This window comes from Pipistrellus kuhlii, unplaced genomic scaffold, assembly GCF_014108245.1.
Source record: "Pipistrellus kuhlii isolate mPipKuh1 unplaced genomic scaffold, mPipKuh1.p scaffold_m20_p_13, whole genome shotgun sequence".
Taxonomy (NCBI): Eukaryota; Metazoa; Chordata; class Mammalia; order Chiroptera; family Vespertilionidae; genus Pipistrellus; species Pipistrellus kuhlii.
In genome coordinates, this window is record NW_023425438.1 from 29,797,364 (window position 1) to 29,817,135 (window position 19,772).

The window sequence follows — 19,772 nt, forward strand, 5'->3', positions numbered from 1 at the left end:
TCTCTCCTCCCTTCCTCTCTGAAATTAATAAAGAACTATTTTTAAAAATTTGTATCAATTTTTTATACACACAGACTATGCACACTTAAAGAGATGCGTAGCTACATGTACAGTTTGTATGTAAGTCAAGGATTGAAATTAAAATTAAATATAATAATTTGTAGCTTTGCTTTAGAACTATATACTGACTTAATTTACATGAACTCATTCACATTTACTCAATTCTACCAGAGTTCATGTGAGAGTTTGCAGAGAGCCTTTACAATCTCAAAAGCAAGCACACAAATAATTTAAAAAATGTATTGCTCTGTTATTATCAATGTTCTCAAATTTTAAATGAAAAAATATTACCTGAACCAATTGCTGCATCTGATAAAGGAGAACAAAAACTAGATAGAAGAATGTCATGATTATCATTACAGCAATTCCTGCCTTCCCAGGGATCTACGAATTTTCTGAATACTGTTTACATCTGCCAGAAGACTGACTAATGGAAGAGTCACAGAATACAACTCTATACTTGTGGATGTGGGTATACTCCTGAAAATGTAACTACAATATTATTTTAAAAATAAGACTCCCCACATTTCTTATAAGTATTTGCCTGAATTAATATTTAACACTAATTAGCATAAATACTTTAGTTAAGGAACAGAATATTTTTGTAAATAAAAACTATTCATTTTGATAAACACTGTAGAAGACAAAATGAAAGCAAAATTTAAGTGGCAGCCCTAACTGGTTTGGCTCAGTGGATAGAGCGTCGGCCTTCGGACTAAAAGGTTCAATCCAATCGTGCATGTGATTTGGTTGCGAGCACATCCCCTGTGGGAGGTGTGCAGGAAACAGATGATCAATGTTTCTCTTTCATCCATGTTTCTAACTCTCTATCCTCTCCCTTTCTCTCTGTAAAAATTCAATAAAATATATATATTTTTTAAATCTAAGTGGCAAAAACTATATAAGGGCTGCTGAAAAACATTATATTTACCTTTTTTTTTTAAAAAAAAGTATTAAAAGATAAAAAAAATTAACATTACGGAGTTTATATTTTAAGGGATAAAAGGAGATATAGAAAAACAATATGAACAATAAAACTGTCAAGAAATAAAATTACCTTCTCCAGAAAAAGATGTTTGTAGGTTTCCATTCCCATAGCATGTTGATCTTTACTTCGAACTTGATTTAAAAACCAATGGAGTGCATCATCATAACACTCAGAATCTTCTACTAAACAATGCCATAATATGTCAACTTGTTCTAAACTTAACCCTAGATAAAAATTACAAATTTTGAATCATGATACATACAATGTTTCGATCCGAATTCAATGTATTAGAAGCAACAATATATAAAAAAATATAGATGTTTTATAGCCTTTTATAATTACTTTGTAAGAGATTTCATATAATTATGCTGTCAAATGTAGTTAAATATAACCTATATATACATTATCTATAAACATACAACTTATATAATATCCTAGGAGAGTCATTTAGTCTGAAAAATCATTCTTCCTAAACTATGGACATATTACTGTATTAAAGTGCACATAATTAAAAGAAAGTAACCCCAAAAGTTGAGGAGTCAGTTCTAAGGTTTAAGCATTAAGAACAGAGTGGACAGTATGTTCAAAGCTCATTCTATGCACACAGTAGGTAAACAATGCATGCTGATAAACATTATTTTTGCAAACTGTGAAAAAAAGGATCCTTTTGATAAAGCAAAATGGAACTGGTTGCCTAAAACAGAAAATAATGACACATGAGGAGATACAATCAGCTGGGAAGCTAAAGGAATGAGATGAAATCTGTATGGTACTTTGATCCAAGTATTAAATAATTCCAAAGTGTGACAGAAGGAAGTCAAATAATTATTCAAAAAGAAGGCACTAAAGGCAATCACAAGTCTGAATATGGATGAGACAATCTAAAAGGATAGAAATAAAAGCATCACATGTATTTCTAAAGTATATCATAAGGGGTTCCAAAGCCTGGGGTTGCCCCTCAGAATCAGAAGGGATATGAAGTTATGGCAGAATCATAAGAAACCTCTTTCTTGGAAAAAGTAGGTGAGATCTAGAATACGAGGGGTGGAGAGGACGACTCTCAGAAAATATTTATCAAGAAGCAATACCAGTCTAAAGAGTTTAAGCAGAAAAACAATATCATAGGGTCACCAGTCCTAGCCAGCCAAACAATCTTGCCACACCTCCCACCAAGACCTCACCAAAATGGAACATGCCATGGAAACCATGATGTTCGTGTTTCATAAGTATGCTGAAAATAAAGGCTACTTAGCAAAGGAGGACCTGAGAGTACTCAAGAAAAAGGAGTTCCCTAAACTTTTGGAAAATCAAAAAGAACCTCTGACCATAAACAAAATAGTGAAGGACCTAGACGAGTGCCAAGACAGCAGTGTGGGCTTCCAGAGCTGCTTTAAGCTGTCAAGCTCACCGTCACATGCAATAACATTTGTAATTCACATGAAGAAGGAAAGAAAGTAGGCAGCACTGAGCAGTTACCTCCACCCTGATAACAGTTCTCCCAATGGGTGGCTTAAGGAATATGTGCCCCACATCTTCCCCCTGTATGACATTTCATAAGCAGATTGGAGCACTTAAAAATTATACAAATAGACCTAACCAATCTGGCTCATCGGATAAAGTGTTGGCCCTCAGACTGAAGGGACATGGGTTTGATTCTGGTCAAGGGCACATACCTTGGTTGAAGGCTGTATCCCCAATCCTGGTTGCGTTTCTCTCATATCAATGTTTCCTTCTCTCTCTCTCTCTCCCCCTTCCTTCCTCTCTCTCTAAAAATCAATGGGAAAATATCCTCAGGTGAGGATTAACAGATGTATGTAAAATTCCAGTCCATTCAACAGGAGAGAAAAAAGCCAATTAAAGCAAGATAAGCTTTTGATTTTTTTTTTAAATATATTTTATTGATTTTTTTACAGAGAGGAAGGGAGAGGGATAGAGAGTTAGAAACATCAATAAGCTGCCTCTTGCACACCCCGCACTGGGGATGTGCCCGAAAACAAGGTACATGCTCTTGACCAGAATCGAACCTGGGACCCGTTAGTCCACCGGCCGACACTCTATCCACTGAGTCAAACCAGTCAGAGCAAGTTTTTCATTTTTATATTGCTTGTATCCTCTTGCACTCAATAAACAAATTTCCTTGTTAGTAAAGAACAAACAAACAGTATCCTATCACTTTCTCACAGAAATAGTTAATGTTCAAAGCATTTGTTCTAAGAACAATTTTGTGCCTCAAGGAGTCAACCTAAAACTAAAAAACAACAACAAACCTTTAGGATATGTAATAACTTAAACACATTAATTTAGAAAGAGAGATGAGTGAAGAAAATAGGTAACATACATAAAAAATAGTACCCAAGTTAATTATAAATTAAATGATAAAACAGAAGTCTATTTGTAAATGGCTGAATCACCAATCCACATTCAATAGGCAATGCTCTGTTTTTGCTTTAAATTTTTTAAAAAGGTATTTGTTGATACATTAATAATCGGTATTAAGCCGAGACCAGTTTGGCTCAGTGGATAGAGCGTCGGCCTGCGGACTGAAAGGTCCCAGGTCCGATTCCGGTCAAGGGCATGTACCTTGGTTGTGGGCACATCCCCAGTAGGGGGTGTGCAAGAGGCAGCTGATGGATGATTCTTTCTCATTGATGTTTCTAACTCTCTATCCCTCTCTCTTCATCTCTGTGAAAAATCAAAAAAATATATTAAAAAAATAATAATCGGTATTAAATCATTGAATATAAGTTTGGAGTGATCATATTATACCCGCCAGGAACATTACCAGTAAAAGTACAATTATGATCTGGGAGAAGTAAAATTTTCAACTTGATTCTATCTGGACAGTAGCCATAATGTACAAAGAATTTATACTGTGCTTACTTTGATGGGAGTAGCAAAATAAATAATTCATTATTCAAATAAAAGAATGGTTAACATTTTCCCATGAGCCAACAAGAAACTTAGTGGACACATGAAATTATTTATGCTGATAATACTTGTTTAGGCTTGACTTCTCCATGAATAAGATTGGGTTTTTACATTTTATATTATTTATTTCCTGTATGTTACCTATATTAATGGATGATAAATGACCTAATAACATGAGACACTAGTGTCCTATAAAAAACAGGACACTAGTGTCTGTTTTTTATAGGACACTAGTTGAAATCTGTTGGTATAACAATGTCAGTTGGATTTGTTACAAATAACTCGACTTGAAAAAAAAAAAAAACTCATGGTGCATCTCGAGCACAGATATGGACTTAAATCTTCCTTCTCTCTTGAGAACATTTAGCATGCAGATTTTGACATGGTTCACACTCTGAATATACCTGACCAATCTCTAAATTTTTAAAGGTTAACTGTTAATGAAATTGAGTTTGAGATTAATCTAAATAAAGCTAGTGTCTCTAAATGTTTCTATTACCTATGAAACCAAGCAATTTTGGGTAAGATTAGCTCTGATAATAATATGTAGACAGTATCTATTTCCAAGTAGGGTGATAGGAAGATTCTATAACCAAAAGTAATAAAAGATGCAATCACCCTAATATGATATGTTCTTGATGAGTCATTTATCCATTGAAAAACTGGCATTTTCAGAGACTAAAGTAAAAATGTGTCAGGCACATACTCATATTGCCATATATACTGAGAAGACATCCATTATTGAGAATAATCTAGAAATCAAAATGCATGAATATATTTCACTGGACTCTTCTCCAAGGATCAATACAGATCTAAAACCTGATTAAAATACTGATTTAAAAACTTACTGAAGTGATCAGGTGATCCCAGGGTTGAAAACACACAAGTCAAGAACTGAAGTCGGACTTGAACTTCAGCACTGTGGCTATACCTACATATAAAAAGTCATTAAAATAATTAACCCTATTTCTTAATTTTAAAGATTTAATGGCCCTAATCTTAAAAGATACAAAAGAAGTAAATTCACTTTCATAGTTCATAATTAAATACTTGTATTATATAACTTTGGTTACACAAAAAAGGTCATACAGTCAAATGTTATGTTTGAGATTTATGTTATTTAATAAATTATAAAAAAATCTCTAAACTATTAGAAAATGTACTTTCAAATTAGATTAGCAGAAAGTACATAAGAACCCAATAGTGAAACAAATACATTTTGAAATTATGCAACATGCACATAAATTACAAGTTAACAAAAAAAAACTATTGTATCTAGAAATTGCATGTTTTATTATCACTGTTCTTCCAGTGATACAACCTTATTCTTTAAACAAGAAATACTAATAAAATATCATTTCCATAAACCAAGTTCTTGAGGAATTCGGTTGATACACAACTGACACTTTTGAATGCTACTTCAAATCTAAATAACAATATTTTATATATACAAAATTCAATGGTTAATTTAAGAGTTGCTTTGGAAGCTTATTAAGTAGGTAATTTTACATGGTTTTCTGGTAATTCAGTTTGTAGGCATTTGAAATGAAACAGCATTTTAAAAATGCTAGATGAGGAAACGTAAGAGATGGCTCTGAAGAGGCCCAGAGTATAGCCAGCCTGAATGTCAGACAGAAGAGATTGGTATTGATTTGGGTGGAAGTCACTGAACTATATTGGGAGGAGAGGAAGCTATAATGTTCAGTTTTTCGTTTTAGGATTCCTTTAGTAACTCTGTGAAATGCACATTGAACGAAGTGATATCACAACATTCTAGTACTACAAGCACCTGAGCACTCAACCAATGAAACTAAGTCAATCATGAGTTCTTATCTCTATGTTACAAAACAAAAGGCTGATTGTAGATAAATTGCCCAAATTACTTTGCCAACAAAAGGCAGCAACCAGCCTGAGCCCTGATCCACACTCCAGTTTCCAGAGTCAGAGCCTCTTAATTCACAATTTCCAATAATCTTTAAGTACAGATTTTTTAAATTTTCCCCAAAATTAGTTTCAAAAACTTACATTAAATTCACTGTTAAAGTTTAAAGTTTTTCTACAGATTGAGTTTGCTGGATATACCTTTACTACTCTTTATTGTCTCATATTAATATTGGCAAAAAAGAGAGAGGAAAGAACTATTGTTGCCGTGCCCTTTGTAAAGATGAAAGTACATGTGGCAACGTGGCTGGAGTGGGGAAGATTGGAATATAATAAACCATTCACAGACAAAAATGTTACCTAAATGGAATTCAAGGACAGCTATTAATAGTTTCTCATCCTTTTCTAATACGACAAATTTTGTAGCAGAAGCCTTGAAGTACTCTGAGACTGAATCTGAAGGACTTTGGTCACAGACATAAAAGTGAATGAATAAAGTCCTGTTCTTTACAAATTGCCTTTATTTCTTGAATATTTTCTTCCCTATACTCAGTTGCAAATCAGAGCAAGAGACCCTGGATCCAGTCTGCCACCCCTCTTCAGCTTCCACAGAACCATTGGCTCTACACTTCTGCAGCCAAATGAAAAAGTAGAAAATAATATGGCAGGAACTCAGTATGCTTTACCAAAAAGTAGCATTACCAACCTGAAAGAACAAAGGAGTTATACCAAAATAGTGCAGACAACATCCCTCTTGTTTTTAAGGTTTTATTCTCTAAAATGCCAGGCAACAAAGCAGATTGGATGATTGGAAAGATGCTTTGGTGTACCCTACAGAAATATAAAACTCATCTCCAAAGAGCACTCCTCCTCTATCTTTTTTTACCACAGAAGCAAAGCTTGTATGAGGCTCTACCTCTGGTTCTACAACAAACTAAACAAACCTGTAGATAATGCTGTAAACAACCAAGTTCCAGGCCTGTGTTTATTTTTTTGTCACTTAATGTTGTGACTTTCACTTTTTGAGGGCAATTCATCTGTTTTCTACTCCCCTCTCTCATGCACCCCATCCCTTCTCTTGAAGCCCACAGACTAGTTGTACCAGTAGCTCTTTTGTAACTTAAGATTTCTTTCTCTTCTGACAGATAACTTGAATTCTCTCTCCTAAAAATGCTGAGGATGTGGGTCACATGTGGTTTAATTTCTGCTTTTTTATCTTATAGATTTTATAGAGGATATATGGAGATACTCATATTCAGGAGACCATAATTATCCTTGACCTCTGCTTCAATAAGAAAAATTAAAGTAGAACACTTAAAATTTTAATAGGATTTAAAGAGAATGCATCTTGTATAGTGGTACCTTTATAATCAAAACTATGGAATAGAGTAAATTTAGGGAAATATCTAAAAAATAATATGATAGGCTTGTAGAATAGGACATCTTAAGAAATCATTGAACAATAAAATAGGAAAGGCTGGATGAGTTTGGATTTTAGAGGGCCCAGCATACTAGGTTGTAAAAAACTGGTATTTATTTTTTATGCAGGGAATCACCTACAAGGGCTAAGGTACAAGTTTCTTTTTTACTTTAGCGACGCAATCACAATTTATAGATACTCTACTATGTGCCAGGTATTACTTACTGGCACACTATTTTCTACTTGTTCATTTGGCAACAGAAGTGTACAGCCAATGGTTCTGTGGAAGCTGAAGGAGGGGTGACGAACTGGATCCAGGCTTCCTAGGGTTATGGATCTCTTGCTCTGATTTGCAAGTGAGTATAGGGAAGAACGTATTCAAAAAATAAAGGCAATTTGTAAATAGGACTTTATTCACCTTTTATGTCTGTGACCAAGGTCCTTGAGACTTAGCGTCAGAGTACTTCAAGGCCTCTGCTAAATTATTTACTCCTTACAAAAATTTATAAATTAAGTAAATGGAATTAATTAGAGAAGTAAACAACTGAAATAAAGTCAAAACAAGAGATACATATATAAAGCCAGGTCTGATCATTCTTTTTTTTATTCAACTGCATTCTTTAAAAAAAAAACAAAAAAAAAACTTTATTGTTCAGATTATTACAGGTGTTCCTCTTTTTTATCCCCCTCATAGGTTCCCACCACCTGATTCCCTACCACACACCATGCCCTTACCAACCCCGCCATTATCTTTATCCATAGGTATAAGATTTTGTCCAATCTCTTCCCACACCTCTCAGACCTCCTTCCCCCTGAGAATTGTCAGTCCACTCCCTTTCTGGTGATTCTTAAAGCCCCTGTGCTTTCCAACAATACCATACTGCCTTCTTAATTTACTAAGGACAAGATATTAATAACCTTATGGGGCAGATTTAGGCAAGAAGACTGATCCAGAAGTTGGTTAAAAGAACTGGAACAGTGTTTGTGGCAATGTCAACTTGTGAAAAAACTTGGAATATATTTTAGCATTAACATAATAGAGATTGATGACAGTAAAAGGAACACTCAGGAATAGGAATTACAGAAAACAGACTGTTTCCTTGTTCATAAAATGTGTGTTTATAAAATGCATTATAGAAACCCTAGCTCCACTATTTATAAAAATGTGTGACCTTGGGAAAGTTATTTACCTCAGAGTTTAAATGTTTTTATTTTTTAAAAGTAACTACCTAACTCAAAAGAGTTGTTGAATTCATTTTTGAAGGTATGTATGCATGCCTTAAAAGTCTGTGACTTTTCTGAACACTTCTCCAGTCAATTCAGCTTCCATCTATGTGGAAGTTTCCTGTGTGTATTATCTTCTCAGTAAATACTATGCTACTTCTCATATTCCTAACATGCTGATACTAACCATGAGCTGTATCCTCAATTAGACCATCAGTCCCCATCAATTGATTCACAAGCAGTAACCTTCTGAATTTTACATGTTTACTTCTGGGCAGGCATTTCCCTATAAGCGTAGTTTTAAACACAGCTATATCACTGACCAATTTCAACATGATGTAATATTTCATCATTAAAAATGTAATGATGAAATATTAACCAGTTATGCCACCAATTTTTAAACTTTCCACTCATGTCCTAAACTTTTAAAACTAGTATACAATTAAAATAATAAAGGGAAATATTTTAAATTAATTATATGTTAAATGTATTTGCTTGGAGGTAACTATTTAATAATTTTAGAGTCAATGCCCCGAATATATTAAGACATGGATATTGATGATTTCTGGAGGGAAATTTACTTTTAGTTCCTGAAAACAACTTTCAACAGAATTCAATAGTGAAGAGTAACCATGTCCAAGTTATAAAAGATTAAGAATTACAAAAATAACTTTATAAAATACAACTTTAAAAAATCCTTTCTGTTAAAGTTTTCACAATTAACATTTTTGTTTATTATATAAAAGAAGTAGAAACACTGGAAAATTATCTTTCAGAGGACAATCAAGAGTTAAACATAACTAACCTAATAAAGGGATACTTACAGTGCATGTTTTTGCCTTCCTTCTCTTACAGACTGAATATAGTATACCAAATTATCAAAGAAAAGCTTCATCATATTCAGTTCTTTTTCTGCCCACCTGGACCAATTGAAAGAAAAAATATATTTAAAGCTATAAGGAAACAAGTCTATTATAGAATAGAAATATATATATATATAAAATCTTCAAATATAAATATTTTCATTGCCAAAACTTACACCTTGATTTTTATTAAAGTATCAATGTTCAGTTTCTTTTATTTTATTGTTTAAAATATTATAAATAGTAGTACATATGTCTCCTTTTTTTCCCCCATTGACCTGTTCCCAGCCTCTCCTACCCCACAGGCATATGACCTCATCACCCACTGCCCCCATCTTGCATCCATTGGTAATGCTTATATGCATGCATACAGGTCCTTTGGTTGATCTAACCCCTTAAACCTCCCCCTGCCTGCCTTCCCGCTGTAATTTGAACAGTCTGTACAATGCTTCTTTGCCTCTCTGTATTTTTGTTCATCAGTTTATAATGTTTTTTAATCTCAAAATACTCAATCCTTGTGAAGTGGGGAAATGTCCGCTACAGAGCTAATTATAAATGACTACCATCAATAGTAAAAATGTCATACAGTCCATATAAGAATAGACTGTATGCACTGGTTATTATTTAGCAGAATTTAGTAGAGGCTCTGACATATAAAACACATACAATATAAAATTACTAAACCAGAAAGGTTTACTATCAACATGTAATCTGCTTATTTTTAATAATTTTTAAATCAAATAAATATTCAGGTATTAAACTCCAAAGTAAAAGGGGAAAGAAATAGTGATAATCAGAGATCCCAGGCTCTTTAACTTCCATAACTAACAATCTATCTTACACAATATTTACTAGCAATATATCTGCTAAAATGTACAGATATAAAAAGATTAAAATTCCCAAATTTCTAATGTAGTTTTAAATCATGCTTTTGCTATATAGTTCTCTGTTCAAAATCAGTTACTCTCCCTTTGCCAATTATTTAATGAAGATCAAGTGGTAGAATGAAAACCTAAAACTTAGGCTTAAAACTAGTTCTAACAGACTTTCTCCACAGCACTGGGCAAGTAACCTGACCTCTTGAAATCTGTTCGCTGGTTACTTGAACATTTACTAAGAGAATCAGGGGCAACAACTTCCAATTTTAAAATATGGCCATAAGATAATATGTACCAATGTTGAGTGCTGCTGCATATAATAAATTCACAATAAATGATTTTTATTACTGATACTAAATAATCATAGAAAGCTCAGGCTTCTGGATAAGATTTAGGATATCAGTCTCATGTTAGAGACCCAGTGATCTGTCATTAACTGAGCTTATTTACATTTAATTTAAAGAACAAGCTCAAAGAGTTTCAATCAATATATTTAAGTTCAGGTACTAGATAAGTTTGCCTCTTCTACAAGTATGTTACCCTTTCTTACTCTTCAATAATAACCTCCTCAAATAGCCACAATATGTCACCAATTTGCCCAAGTGAATCCCTTTCATACTTGAGAATTTTGTAATTCAGCCATTTAAGCACTATGGGAAGTATCAATGAAGTAAGACTCATGCTATTCTTGTATTTTAAGGATACTAAAAGTTTCCCTCTGTTTAGCAGTTCAAGGACTTTCTTTGCATTCACCATCTAGAATGATAGCTAGAGTCATATTGCAGTATTAACCTAAGACTTTATAAGATGCTCTAAAAAAAAATAGAGGCTCATGTTAAATAAATCTTCTGTAAGAGCAATAAATAAACAAGAGCTATAACTCAGAACAACTAACTTCATCCTATATAGAACTACAATATAGACTTCCAATAAATTTTTAAATGGTATTCATTTTGAAAGCAAGCAAAGTGCAAGTGCTCTTACCATCTAATCTTAAGTTTGAAAAACTAATTAAGTAAAAAGTCATCCTACTTAAATTAAAAAATGAGTCCTTCAACAGATCTAATTTTTCCTAAAATTTAAATGTCTCTGAAGTCTCAACAAAAGTCTATTTTGAATAAAGTAACATATTCTTAGAGATTAATGAAGTGCTTGTGATAGCTAACTTTCTCTAAAATGTTACCAAAAACTAGATCAATTTCGCAAAGAATTTTTTTAAAAATATATTTTATTGAATGTTTACAGAGAGGAAGAGGGACAGAGAGTTAGAAACATTGATGAGAGAGAATCATCGATCAGCTGCCTCCTGCACACCCCCCACCGGGAATGTGCCCGCAACCATGGCACATGCCCTTGACCGGAATCGAACCTGGGACCCTTCAATCCGCAGGCCGACGCTCTATCCACAGAGCCAAACCGATTTCGGCCACAAAGAATTTTTTAACATTAATAGGATGAGGTCAAGATTACCCCAACATGATCTCTAGAACCAATTCCTAGGAACAGGAAAAATAAAAGACATCTTAGAGTGTTTACTTTAGACGGGGACAGGACTTTTTAAGGAGTTCTTTGGTATGGCCAGGTATACTAAAAATCTTCACCCTAAAATAAGAGCATTGATTGCTAAAACATTTTTCTCAAACTACAAAGAATACAAAAGTCAGATTTTCCTACTGATTGGAATATAATTTCCATGGGGCTAAGTGATAGAGATAACACTTAGAAATCTAAGAAAACATGTGAACCACATAAAAGTCAAAATTTTCTTTTATAGAATAAAAGTCAGAAAGTTATTAAAAACCCCGTTTGATAACTATGATTTGAAAAAAGATATTTAAAATAAATACATTTCTTTTATTTACTTACATAGTAATCCAGTGTGTATCATAACTACTCCCAAACTGCTGAAAAGTACCAAACAATTTTGGAAGAAGCCGTAGTGAAATCACAACTGATCTGAAACAGCAAAAACAGGTATTTATAGGATAAACTAATTTTAACTACTATCAGTAATTATGGCTTTTTACAGAAATTCAATTATTTTTAAGATCTTAAATGCAAAAGAATTTAATGAATTTATATAAATATTTCTTACACAATCATTAAAATTTTTTCTTCTGAAGTACAAATTTACACGTTGGGGCAAGAAATCAAGTTTTAAAATTCCAATCCAAGACTTTTAAAGTAAAATACACTATAAAATCAGAGAATTAAAGCAAGTAAAAAGCATTTAAAGGTAATTTTTTTGGTCTTTTTTCCCCCCACCATGAAAGTACATATCCTTTAACAAGTTATAGGGCTCTGAGAATTCAATTATGGAAAATAGAAAACAGCAGTCAGAGTTGGGATCCTCAAAGTTTAATATGCACTTGATTCACCTGAGGGAATTTTGTTAAAATACAAATTCTGATTCAGTAGGTCTAAGGCAGGTTCAATAATTTTACATTAATAACAAGATCACCAGTGACAAAATGCTGGGTTTATGGATCACATTCTGAGAAACAATGATGTAGAGAACATTTATTTCAAGCTATACAAATTATCACTTTCTCTCTAATTCTCATTGTGATCTACATCCAAGTTGAGATTCACTGCATTAGGAACCATGTTAATAATAAAAGCACACCATATACCTCAAGTATAAAGGAACAAAAGAGTAATGGAAAAGCTCACACAAGTATAATAGATCTGAATATGCCTATCTTCTGAAAGGAAGGGGTATAAGGAAGATATTGGCATAGAAATCCAAGAAGTCTTAATAGGTAAGGAAATTAGCTGCATGAGCCTTGAAAGAAGGATGAACTCTAATGAGATACTGATTATTACTTTTTTTTTTTTTTTTAAAGTTCAGGAACCAATATGGCTTTTTGAAAGAATTTTTTAAAAGAAAAAAGTTGGCACCCTAACCACAAGTTTGGTGTACAAGTTAGTCCTCCAAAATGCCTGCTCTTTGAGAAGGGTACCAGAGATAGTAGAGGAACAGGTTTGAGTGGGAGTGAAACAGTGATGAAATACTGAGTAGCAGAAATTAGAAAGGAAAACTTATTTTTAAAAAATATATATTTTATTGATTTTTTACAGAGAGGAAGGGAGAGAGAGCGAGCTAGAAACGTCAATGAGAGATTAACATCGACCAGCTGCCTCTTGCACACCACCCACTGGGGATGTGCCCGCAACCAATGTACATGCCCTTGACCGGAATCGAACCTGGGACCTTTCAGTCCGCAGGCCAACGCTCTACCGCTGAGCCAAACCGGTTTCAGCAGAAAGATAAATTTATGAATGAAATCCAAAGTACTTAAATTGGACTACAAAGCCCTGTGCGATAGGCCCTTATTCCTCCTATCAGTCTAACTTTATTTCCTTCTGATCTTTCTCTTTGCTATCACTTCAACAAACACAAGCACATTAATGCTAGGGGCCTCTGCTTTTGCCTGTGCTTGGATATGCTCTTTACCTAAATATCTATCTGTAAGACTGCTCCTTCTCTTAATTTATTCATGTTTCCTCAACTGTCATCAGAAAAGATGACCAGGACAATTCTCTATTAAATTATACCCTTGAATTGACCCAGGAACCTCTTTATTCCTCTTGATTCCTTCCCATTTTTCTTCATCATCTAAAAAATATTCCTTTATTTAATGTGTCCATCACTGATATGTGCTCAATGGGAGCAACGACTATCTTATTAAAATTCTCTGCATATGGTGCACACTGAACATATACTTAAATAATGAAAGAGCAAAGAACTTAAAAGCAAGATTCTCAAGGAAGAAAATGGCCAACTTTTTATATATGTATTTAAATCCTCACCCGATATGTTTGTCTTGATAGAGATATACATATACATATACATATACATATACATATACATATACATATACATACACATACACACATACACACATATATAACATGCCCAAATCAGGGCTCCAACCCCCAACCTAGGTATGTGTCCTGAACAGGAATTGAACCCACAACCTCTCTTTGGTGTATGGGACAACACTCCAACCATTGGAGCCCCACCCACTCAGGGTGATGATCAACTTTTTAAATGCTGTATAACCATCATGAAGAACCAGGACAAAAAAAATAAAAAAAAAAATGCTACCAGATATGTTAGTAGAACGTTAGAGGATCAAACCTCCATTGGTCAAGATTAAGGAGTACATAGTGAAGTAATGAGGACAGTTAGTGCCTGAGATATCCATAAGTGCAATATAAATATTCTTCAAATTATTTAAAAACATTAACATTTTAAAGTACATTTTTAAAACATGACTGTCAAAAACTCAGTTTCTTAAAACCCCATGAGATTACAATTCCATTTTTAGGTAGTTGATTAAAATAAAAAAAATAAGTAGCTCTCTATATATTTTAAAAAGTATATAAAGGCCAATGCTCTATCCCTTGAGCCAAACTGGTCTTGGCTAAACCTCTGATTTTTGTCAAATGTAAGGAAAACGGTAATTGTGTTAAGGTTACACTGGCCCGTTTAACATAAGAACTTTCCTATGAGCACACTCGTGCAAGTTTCTTTCTTACTGTGATGATAAATTGTGTTTTAGAATAGGGTTTCTCAACTCTTGATGTTGTCACCACTGCCATTCTAGACCCAGATAATTGTTGTACAGGGCAGTACTCTGCCTGGAAGGATGTGTTTTGTTTTGTTTTGTTTTATTAAGGTATTATATGTGTACATATCTTATAGGATGTGCCTTATAAACCAATCTGCCTAGGGATAAATGTGCACAAGGCACATGTTAAATATTACCAGCAACCCCAGCCTATAACACCTCTAAACCTATTCATTAGTATAACAATCCAAAGTATCTCCAAACCCGTCAGTGTAGGTCAGTGATTGAGCGTCGACCTATGAACCAGGAGGTCACAGTTGGAATCCTGGTCAAGGCACGTACCCAGGTTGAAGGATCGATCCCCAGTGAGGGGCATGCAAGAGGCAACCATCAATGATACTCTCATCATTAATGTTTCTCTCTCTCTCTTCCCCTCTCTGAAATCAATAAAAATATATTAAGAAAACAGTATCTCCAGACATAAATACTGGGGACAAAGGGGAGAGAATCACCCACATTGAAATCACTGATTTATCAGGAAACCCAAACTAGTGATGATTAAAATATTTTCAAACTTATTTTTTTCCACTTGCAATGATAACTAAAGTGCAGTTGATATATACTGCATTTGTGGCATATATCATCAGCTGGAAAATGCCACTATGTTCTACGTATTGTCACATATGACTAATGTCTTCTATAGTACGAAAACAGACTAACATAATATAGCAACCCTCTGAGGAGTAAAGTCTGAGGGCAAAATTAACTTCAGCATAATAGTTATGGCCATAACCGGTTTGGCTCAGTGGATAGAGAATCGGCCTGCGGACTGAAAGGTCCCAGGTTCAACTCTGGTCAAGGGCATATACCTTGGTTTCAGGCACATCCCCAGTAGGGGGTGTGCAAGAGGTAGCTGATCTATGATTCTCTCTCACTGATGTTTCTAATCTCTATCCCTCTCTCTTCCTCTCTGTAAAAGATCAATTAAATATATTTTTTAAAAAAACAAAAAAACATAATAGATATGTTTGAAGCCATTAAAAAAATTCATTAAGTGAGCCCTGGTCTGTGGCTCAGTTGGTTGGGCATTGTCCCCTACACCAAAAGGTTGCCAGTTTGATTCCTGGTCAGGGCACATGCTCAGGTTTCTGGTTCCATCCCCAGTGGGGGACGTGCAGGAAGGAGAGGCAGCAATCATGCTTAGCTCTCACATAGATGTTTCTGTTTCTCTCTCTCTCTCTCACTCTCTCTCTCTCTCTCTCTAAAAATCAATAAAAATATTTTCTGTAAATAATTACATGATTAATGTACAAGGAATGCGTCAAACAAATGTAAAATGTTTCATCTTCAACTAATTTGGAAGTGGATAAATTCAAGCTGAATAAAAAATCCAGATTGACAATTTTCATTTTATACACAGATTTTTCCTTTTGTCCATTTATAAGAGAAAAAATTGCTAATGGTGGAAAAAATGGAAAACAAAAGCATGAAAAAGAAAAAACTCAATTCTACCAGAAAACAACCATTTACAGTCTCATATTGATTGCAATATTTTAGCAAATTGGCCTATGATTATATGCCAATGTTGTTATATAATCTTTGAAAACAAGACTCTGAAAGACTACATGATATTTTATCTTGCACAGTTTTTTTCTTTTTATTGAAGTATAACACATGCAAAAACATATCTAATACTTCAAAATATTAGGTGAACAAACCAGTGCAACCAGCACTAACATCAAGAAAGAAATCATTACCAGCATACCAGAAGCTTTCATTGTGCCCCTTTCCAGACACTAACAACACAAGAGTAACCATTATCCTGACTATTAAATAACAGTTTTCCTGTTTTTAAACACTTTATTTTAAAAAAAATATATTTTATTGATATTTTACAGAAAGGAAGTGAGAGAGCTAGAAACGTCGATGAGAGAGAAACATCGAACAGCTGCCTCTTGCACACCCTCTTCCGGGGATGTGCCCGCAACCGAGGTACATGCCCTTGACCGGAATCGAACCCGGGACCTTTCAGTCCGCAGACCGACGTTCTACCACTGAGCCAAATCGGTTTCGGCTGTTTTTAAACACTTTAAAATTAGAGATAGATTATCTGACTTCTTTCACTCAACATTATGTATATGAGATTCACCCATACTATTCTGTGCAGTTGTAGTTTGTTATTATTGCTATATACATCATTCAACAGTCCAAAAGTTGATTTTCCTTCCTATTCTTTTTTAGCATTTGAACAATTACACAAAGAATATTTATTTTGAATAGTGCTGTTAATGAGCTTTCTGGAATGTCTTTTGGTAAACATCGGGATGAATTTCTTAGGGCACTTACTTAGCAGGGAAACTCTGGGTCACAGGGTATGCAGATACATATATGAGGAATATAAAATTTATAAAACCACTTCATTTTTTGAATTTTAACTGCTTTTATCACACAGTAGTTGGAAAAGAATAAGTATGTAGATTTGAAAACAATATTAAATAATTTTTAAAAGATTAAAAACAATGTTTAGTATGCTATCAAAAAAAGATATAGATACACACTTTCATATGTGTTTTTATAGTCATATAAATGGTTCTTTGAGGTTATGAAATTATGGGTAGTTTAGATTTTTCTTTGTGCTTTGTTTTTTCACATATTCTATAACATTTTTAAACAGAAAAAAAGCCACAATTTTATATATATAATTATAAATGTAGAAGCATTAACATCTATTACAACTATTGGCAATAATTGCCTCACTATGTATTTTTTAAATTTAATCTTCATAACCACCTTATAAAATAGGTTCTAATATTATTCTCCTTTTTACATAGGAAATACAAGCATTGCATCAAAACTCACAAAGTGAAGTTGGTCAAGCAGTCTAATTCAAAACCCATCCTCTTAATTTCTGGTTAAGTATAAAACCACTTTAAAAACTGTCTGGTGGTTTTACAAAGACTTTTAAAAGACAATTATCATTTTTAAATTAACTAGTATAATACCTATGTGAATGATAAAATACGATCTAGGCATTAACAACATTCCTTTTAAATGATATATGCTAAATGAGGCTACTGATCCATTAAAAGAAATCTGGTGATTTCTCATACATACATGAAAAAGCAACTTTCTATTTGATTGTTCAAATTTTAGCTCTTTAAAAACCAAAAGTTCAAAATATTATACATACATGTGTTAATTTGATTAGGTAAAAAGAGAAAACTTTAATGCACTTAAATATTCAATTAGACATTGATAGCAGTCTTGGGAGAGGTAAGCTGAAAACATTATATTAATATAAATAACATACTAATTAAATTTACTATGCCATAAAAATAAACCATCATTAATCAAAGCAGTATGAGACAAGAAAAACCTGAAATTATACAACAGAATAGAAGTTAAAATATATTAATAAAGACCTCTGGCCAGTTTCGCTCAGGGGTTGGAGCATCAGCCTAAAATGGTGTGGGTTCAATTCCAGGTGAAGAGCATGTACCTGGGTTCCAGGGGTCAGGGCATATGTGGGAGGCAGCTAATCAACATGTCTCTCTCACATCGATGTTTCTATCTCTCCCCCCAGCCTCCCTTCCACTCTCTCTAAGAATCAATGGCCCCAGACAGTTTGCCTCAGTGGATAGAGCATCGGCCTGAGGAGTGAGAGGTCCCGGGCTCCATTCTGGTCAAAGGCACATGTCTTGGGTTTTGGGCTCGATCTCCAGTAGGGAGCATGCAAGAGTCAGCTGATCAATAATCATTGATATTGATATTTCTATCTCTCCCTTTCCCTTCTTCTATAAAATCAATAATTTTTTAAAAAATCATCAATGGAAGAATTAACCTCGGGTGAGGATTAACCAAAAATAAAAAATAAATTCAAGAAATTGTGGTAATCATTTGAGCTCTATCTGATAAGGAGACTATAAATATATGGCAGAATTTAAACTAGAGAAAAAACACTAACCTAAATCTTTATATACAAATATCAAGACACAAAAAACCCACCCAAATAAAAGAACAATGCAATTATCAAAATGTTTACATTTCAGCTTAAGTTTACTTTATGTATCTTATTTAGCTTTCTTTATATGTAACATGACAGTTCAAGAACATTTAACTGCAATGTGATCACAGTAATCATAAATATGTTCTCAGAATCAAGGAGTGAGTGTTATTACCGTATTTTTCGAACCATAAGACGCACTTTTTCCCCCCCCCAGAAGTGGGGGGAAAAAGTCCCTGCGTCTTATGGTCCAAATATAGCCTACACATATACTTTAAAAAAAAAGTTTTTTTACTTGCCCGGCTCTGTGTGGTCTCTGTGTGCTTGCCCGGCTCTAAAATGGTTCTAAATGCTGCTGTTTACTTTACAGGGTTGATTACATGTGTTTATGACTGTGATGTTGGGTTTTAATGCACATAAAATATTTTAGGACACTATTTGTTTCAGAATCTTTTTTTCTTCATTTCCCTTCTCTAAAAACTGGTGCGTCTTATGGTCCGGAGCGTCTTATGGTCCGAAAAATACGGTATTTCTTTGTTTCCCTTGGTGGGAATCTAAGAGTGCCAAATGAAATAAAGTGCTGGAAAAAAAGCAAAACTGTCATAAAATATGAACTCTGAAAAGGAAATTTTTAAACATAATATGAAAACCACAAATATTTAAAAAATAGGTTAATAATGGCACATAAATGCTATCATTTCACCACACCTAGTCAATAATATACAAAATGAGCTTTGACTACTATATAAAAAAATTTTAAATTCCTATTTACCTGTTGTTTCCTAAATTTTCAAGGCAACCTTCAATGAATCTCATTCGAATCTGTCTATCCGTAAACCAACAGACTAAGGAACAGAGAAGTTTCTCTGCTTCATTTATTAATCCTTCAGAAAGATTAACCTACAAAAAATACATAAAGTTACTATTTATTCTAAGGGCATTTTGCAGTA

General features: G+C 33.8%; 2 protein-coding genes and 1 long non-coding RNA gene across 14 annotated transcripts in view; 1 reads left to right on the forward strand and 2 right to left on the reverse strand.

The window, feature by feature from the left end:
• USP34 (ubiquitin specific peptidase 34) overlaps window positions 1-19,772 on the reverse strand; it is a 186,512-nt gene that overhangs the window by 107,262 nt on the left and 59,478 nt on the right. For all 12 annotated transcript variants that reach the window (XM_036435431.2, XM_036435430.2, XM_036435437.2 and 9 more), the window contains 5 exons: window positions 19,595-19,722; window positions 12,109-12,198; window positions 9,326-9,421; window positions 4,825-4,907; window positions 1,118-1,272 (listed from right to left, as the gene is read on the reverse strand). In XM_036435431.2, coding sequence (XP_036291324.1) covers window positions 1,118-1,272; window positions 4,825-4,907; window positions 9,326-9,421; window positions 12,109-12,198; window positions 19,595-19,722 — 552 coding nt within the window. The remainder of the gene's footprint in view (window positions 1-1,117; window positions 1,273-4,824; window positions 4,908-9,325; window positions 9,422-12,108; window positions 12,199-19,594; window positions 19,723-19,772) is intronic.
• LOC118717720 (protein S100-A10-like) lies at window positions 1,628-2,506 on the forward strand. The gene is made up of 2 exons (XM_036436100.1): window positions 1,628-1,658; window positions 2,223-2,506. The coding sequence occupies exons 1-2, from the start codon at window positions 1,628-1,630 to the stop codon at window positions 2,504-2,506; spliced, it is 315 nt and encodes a 104-aa protein (XP_036291993.1).
• On the reverse strand, window positions 16,413-18,324 carry LOC118717407. The gene is made up of 2 exons (XR_004987464.2): window positions 16,908-18,324; window positions 16,413-16,677 (listed from the first exon to the last, which is right to left on the reverse strand). It is a non-coding gene; the product is annotated as an uncharacterized LOC118717407 (long non-coding RNA).

Excerpts from the sequence above, each read along its gene's own strand:
- LOC118717720 (XM_036436100.1), top strand. The coding sequence starts at position 1,628 with ATGTTCAAAGCTCATTCTATGCACACAGTAG. Across the intron at positions 1,659-2,222 it reads TCATTCTATGCACACAGTAG|ACCTCACCAAAATGGAACAT; the intron begins GTAAACAATGCA and ends CCTCCCACCAAG.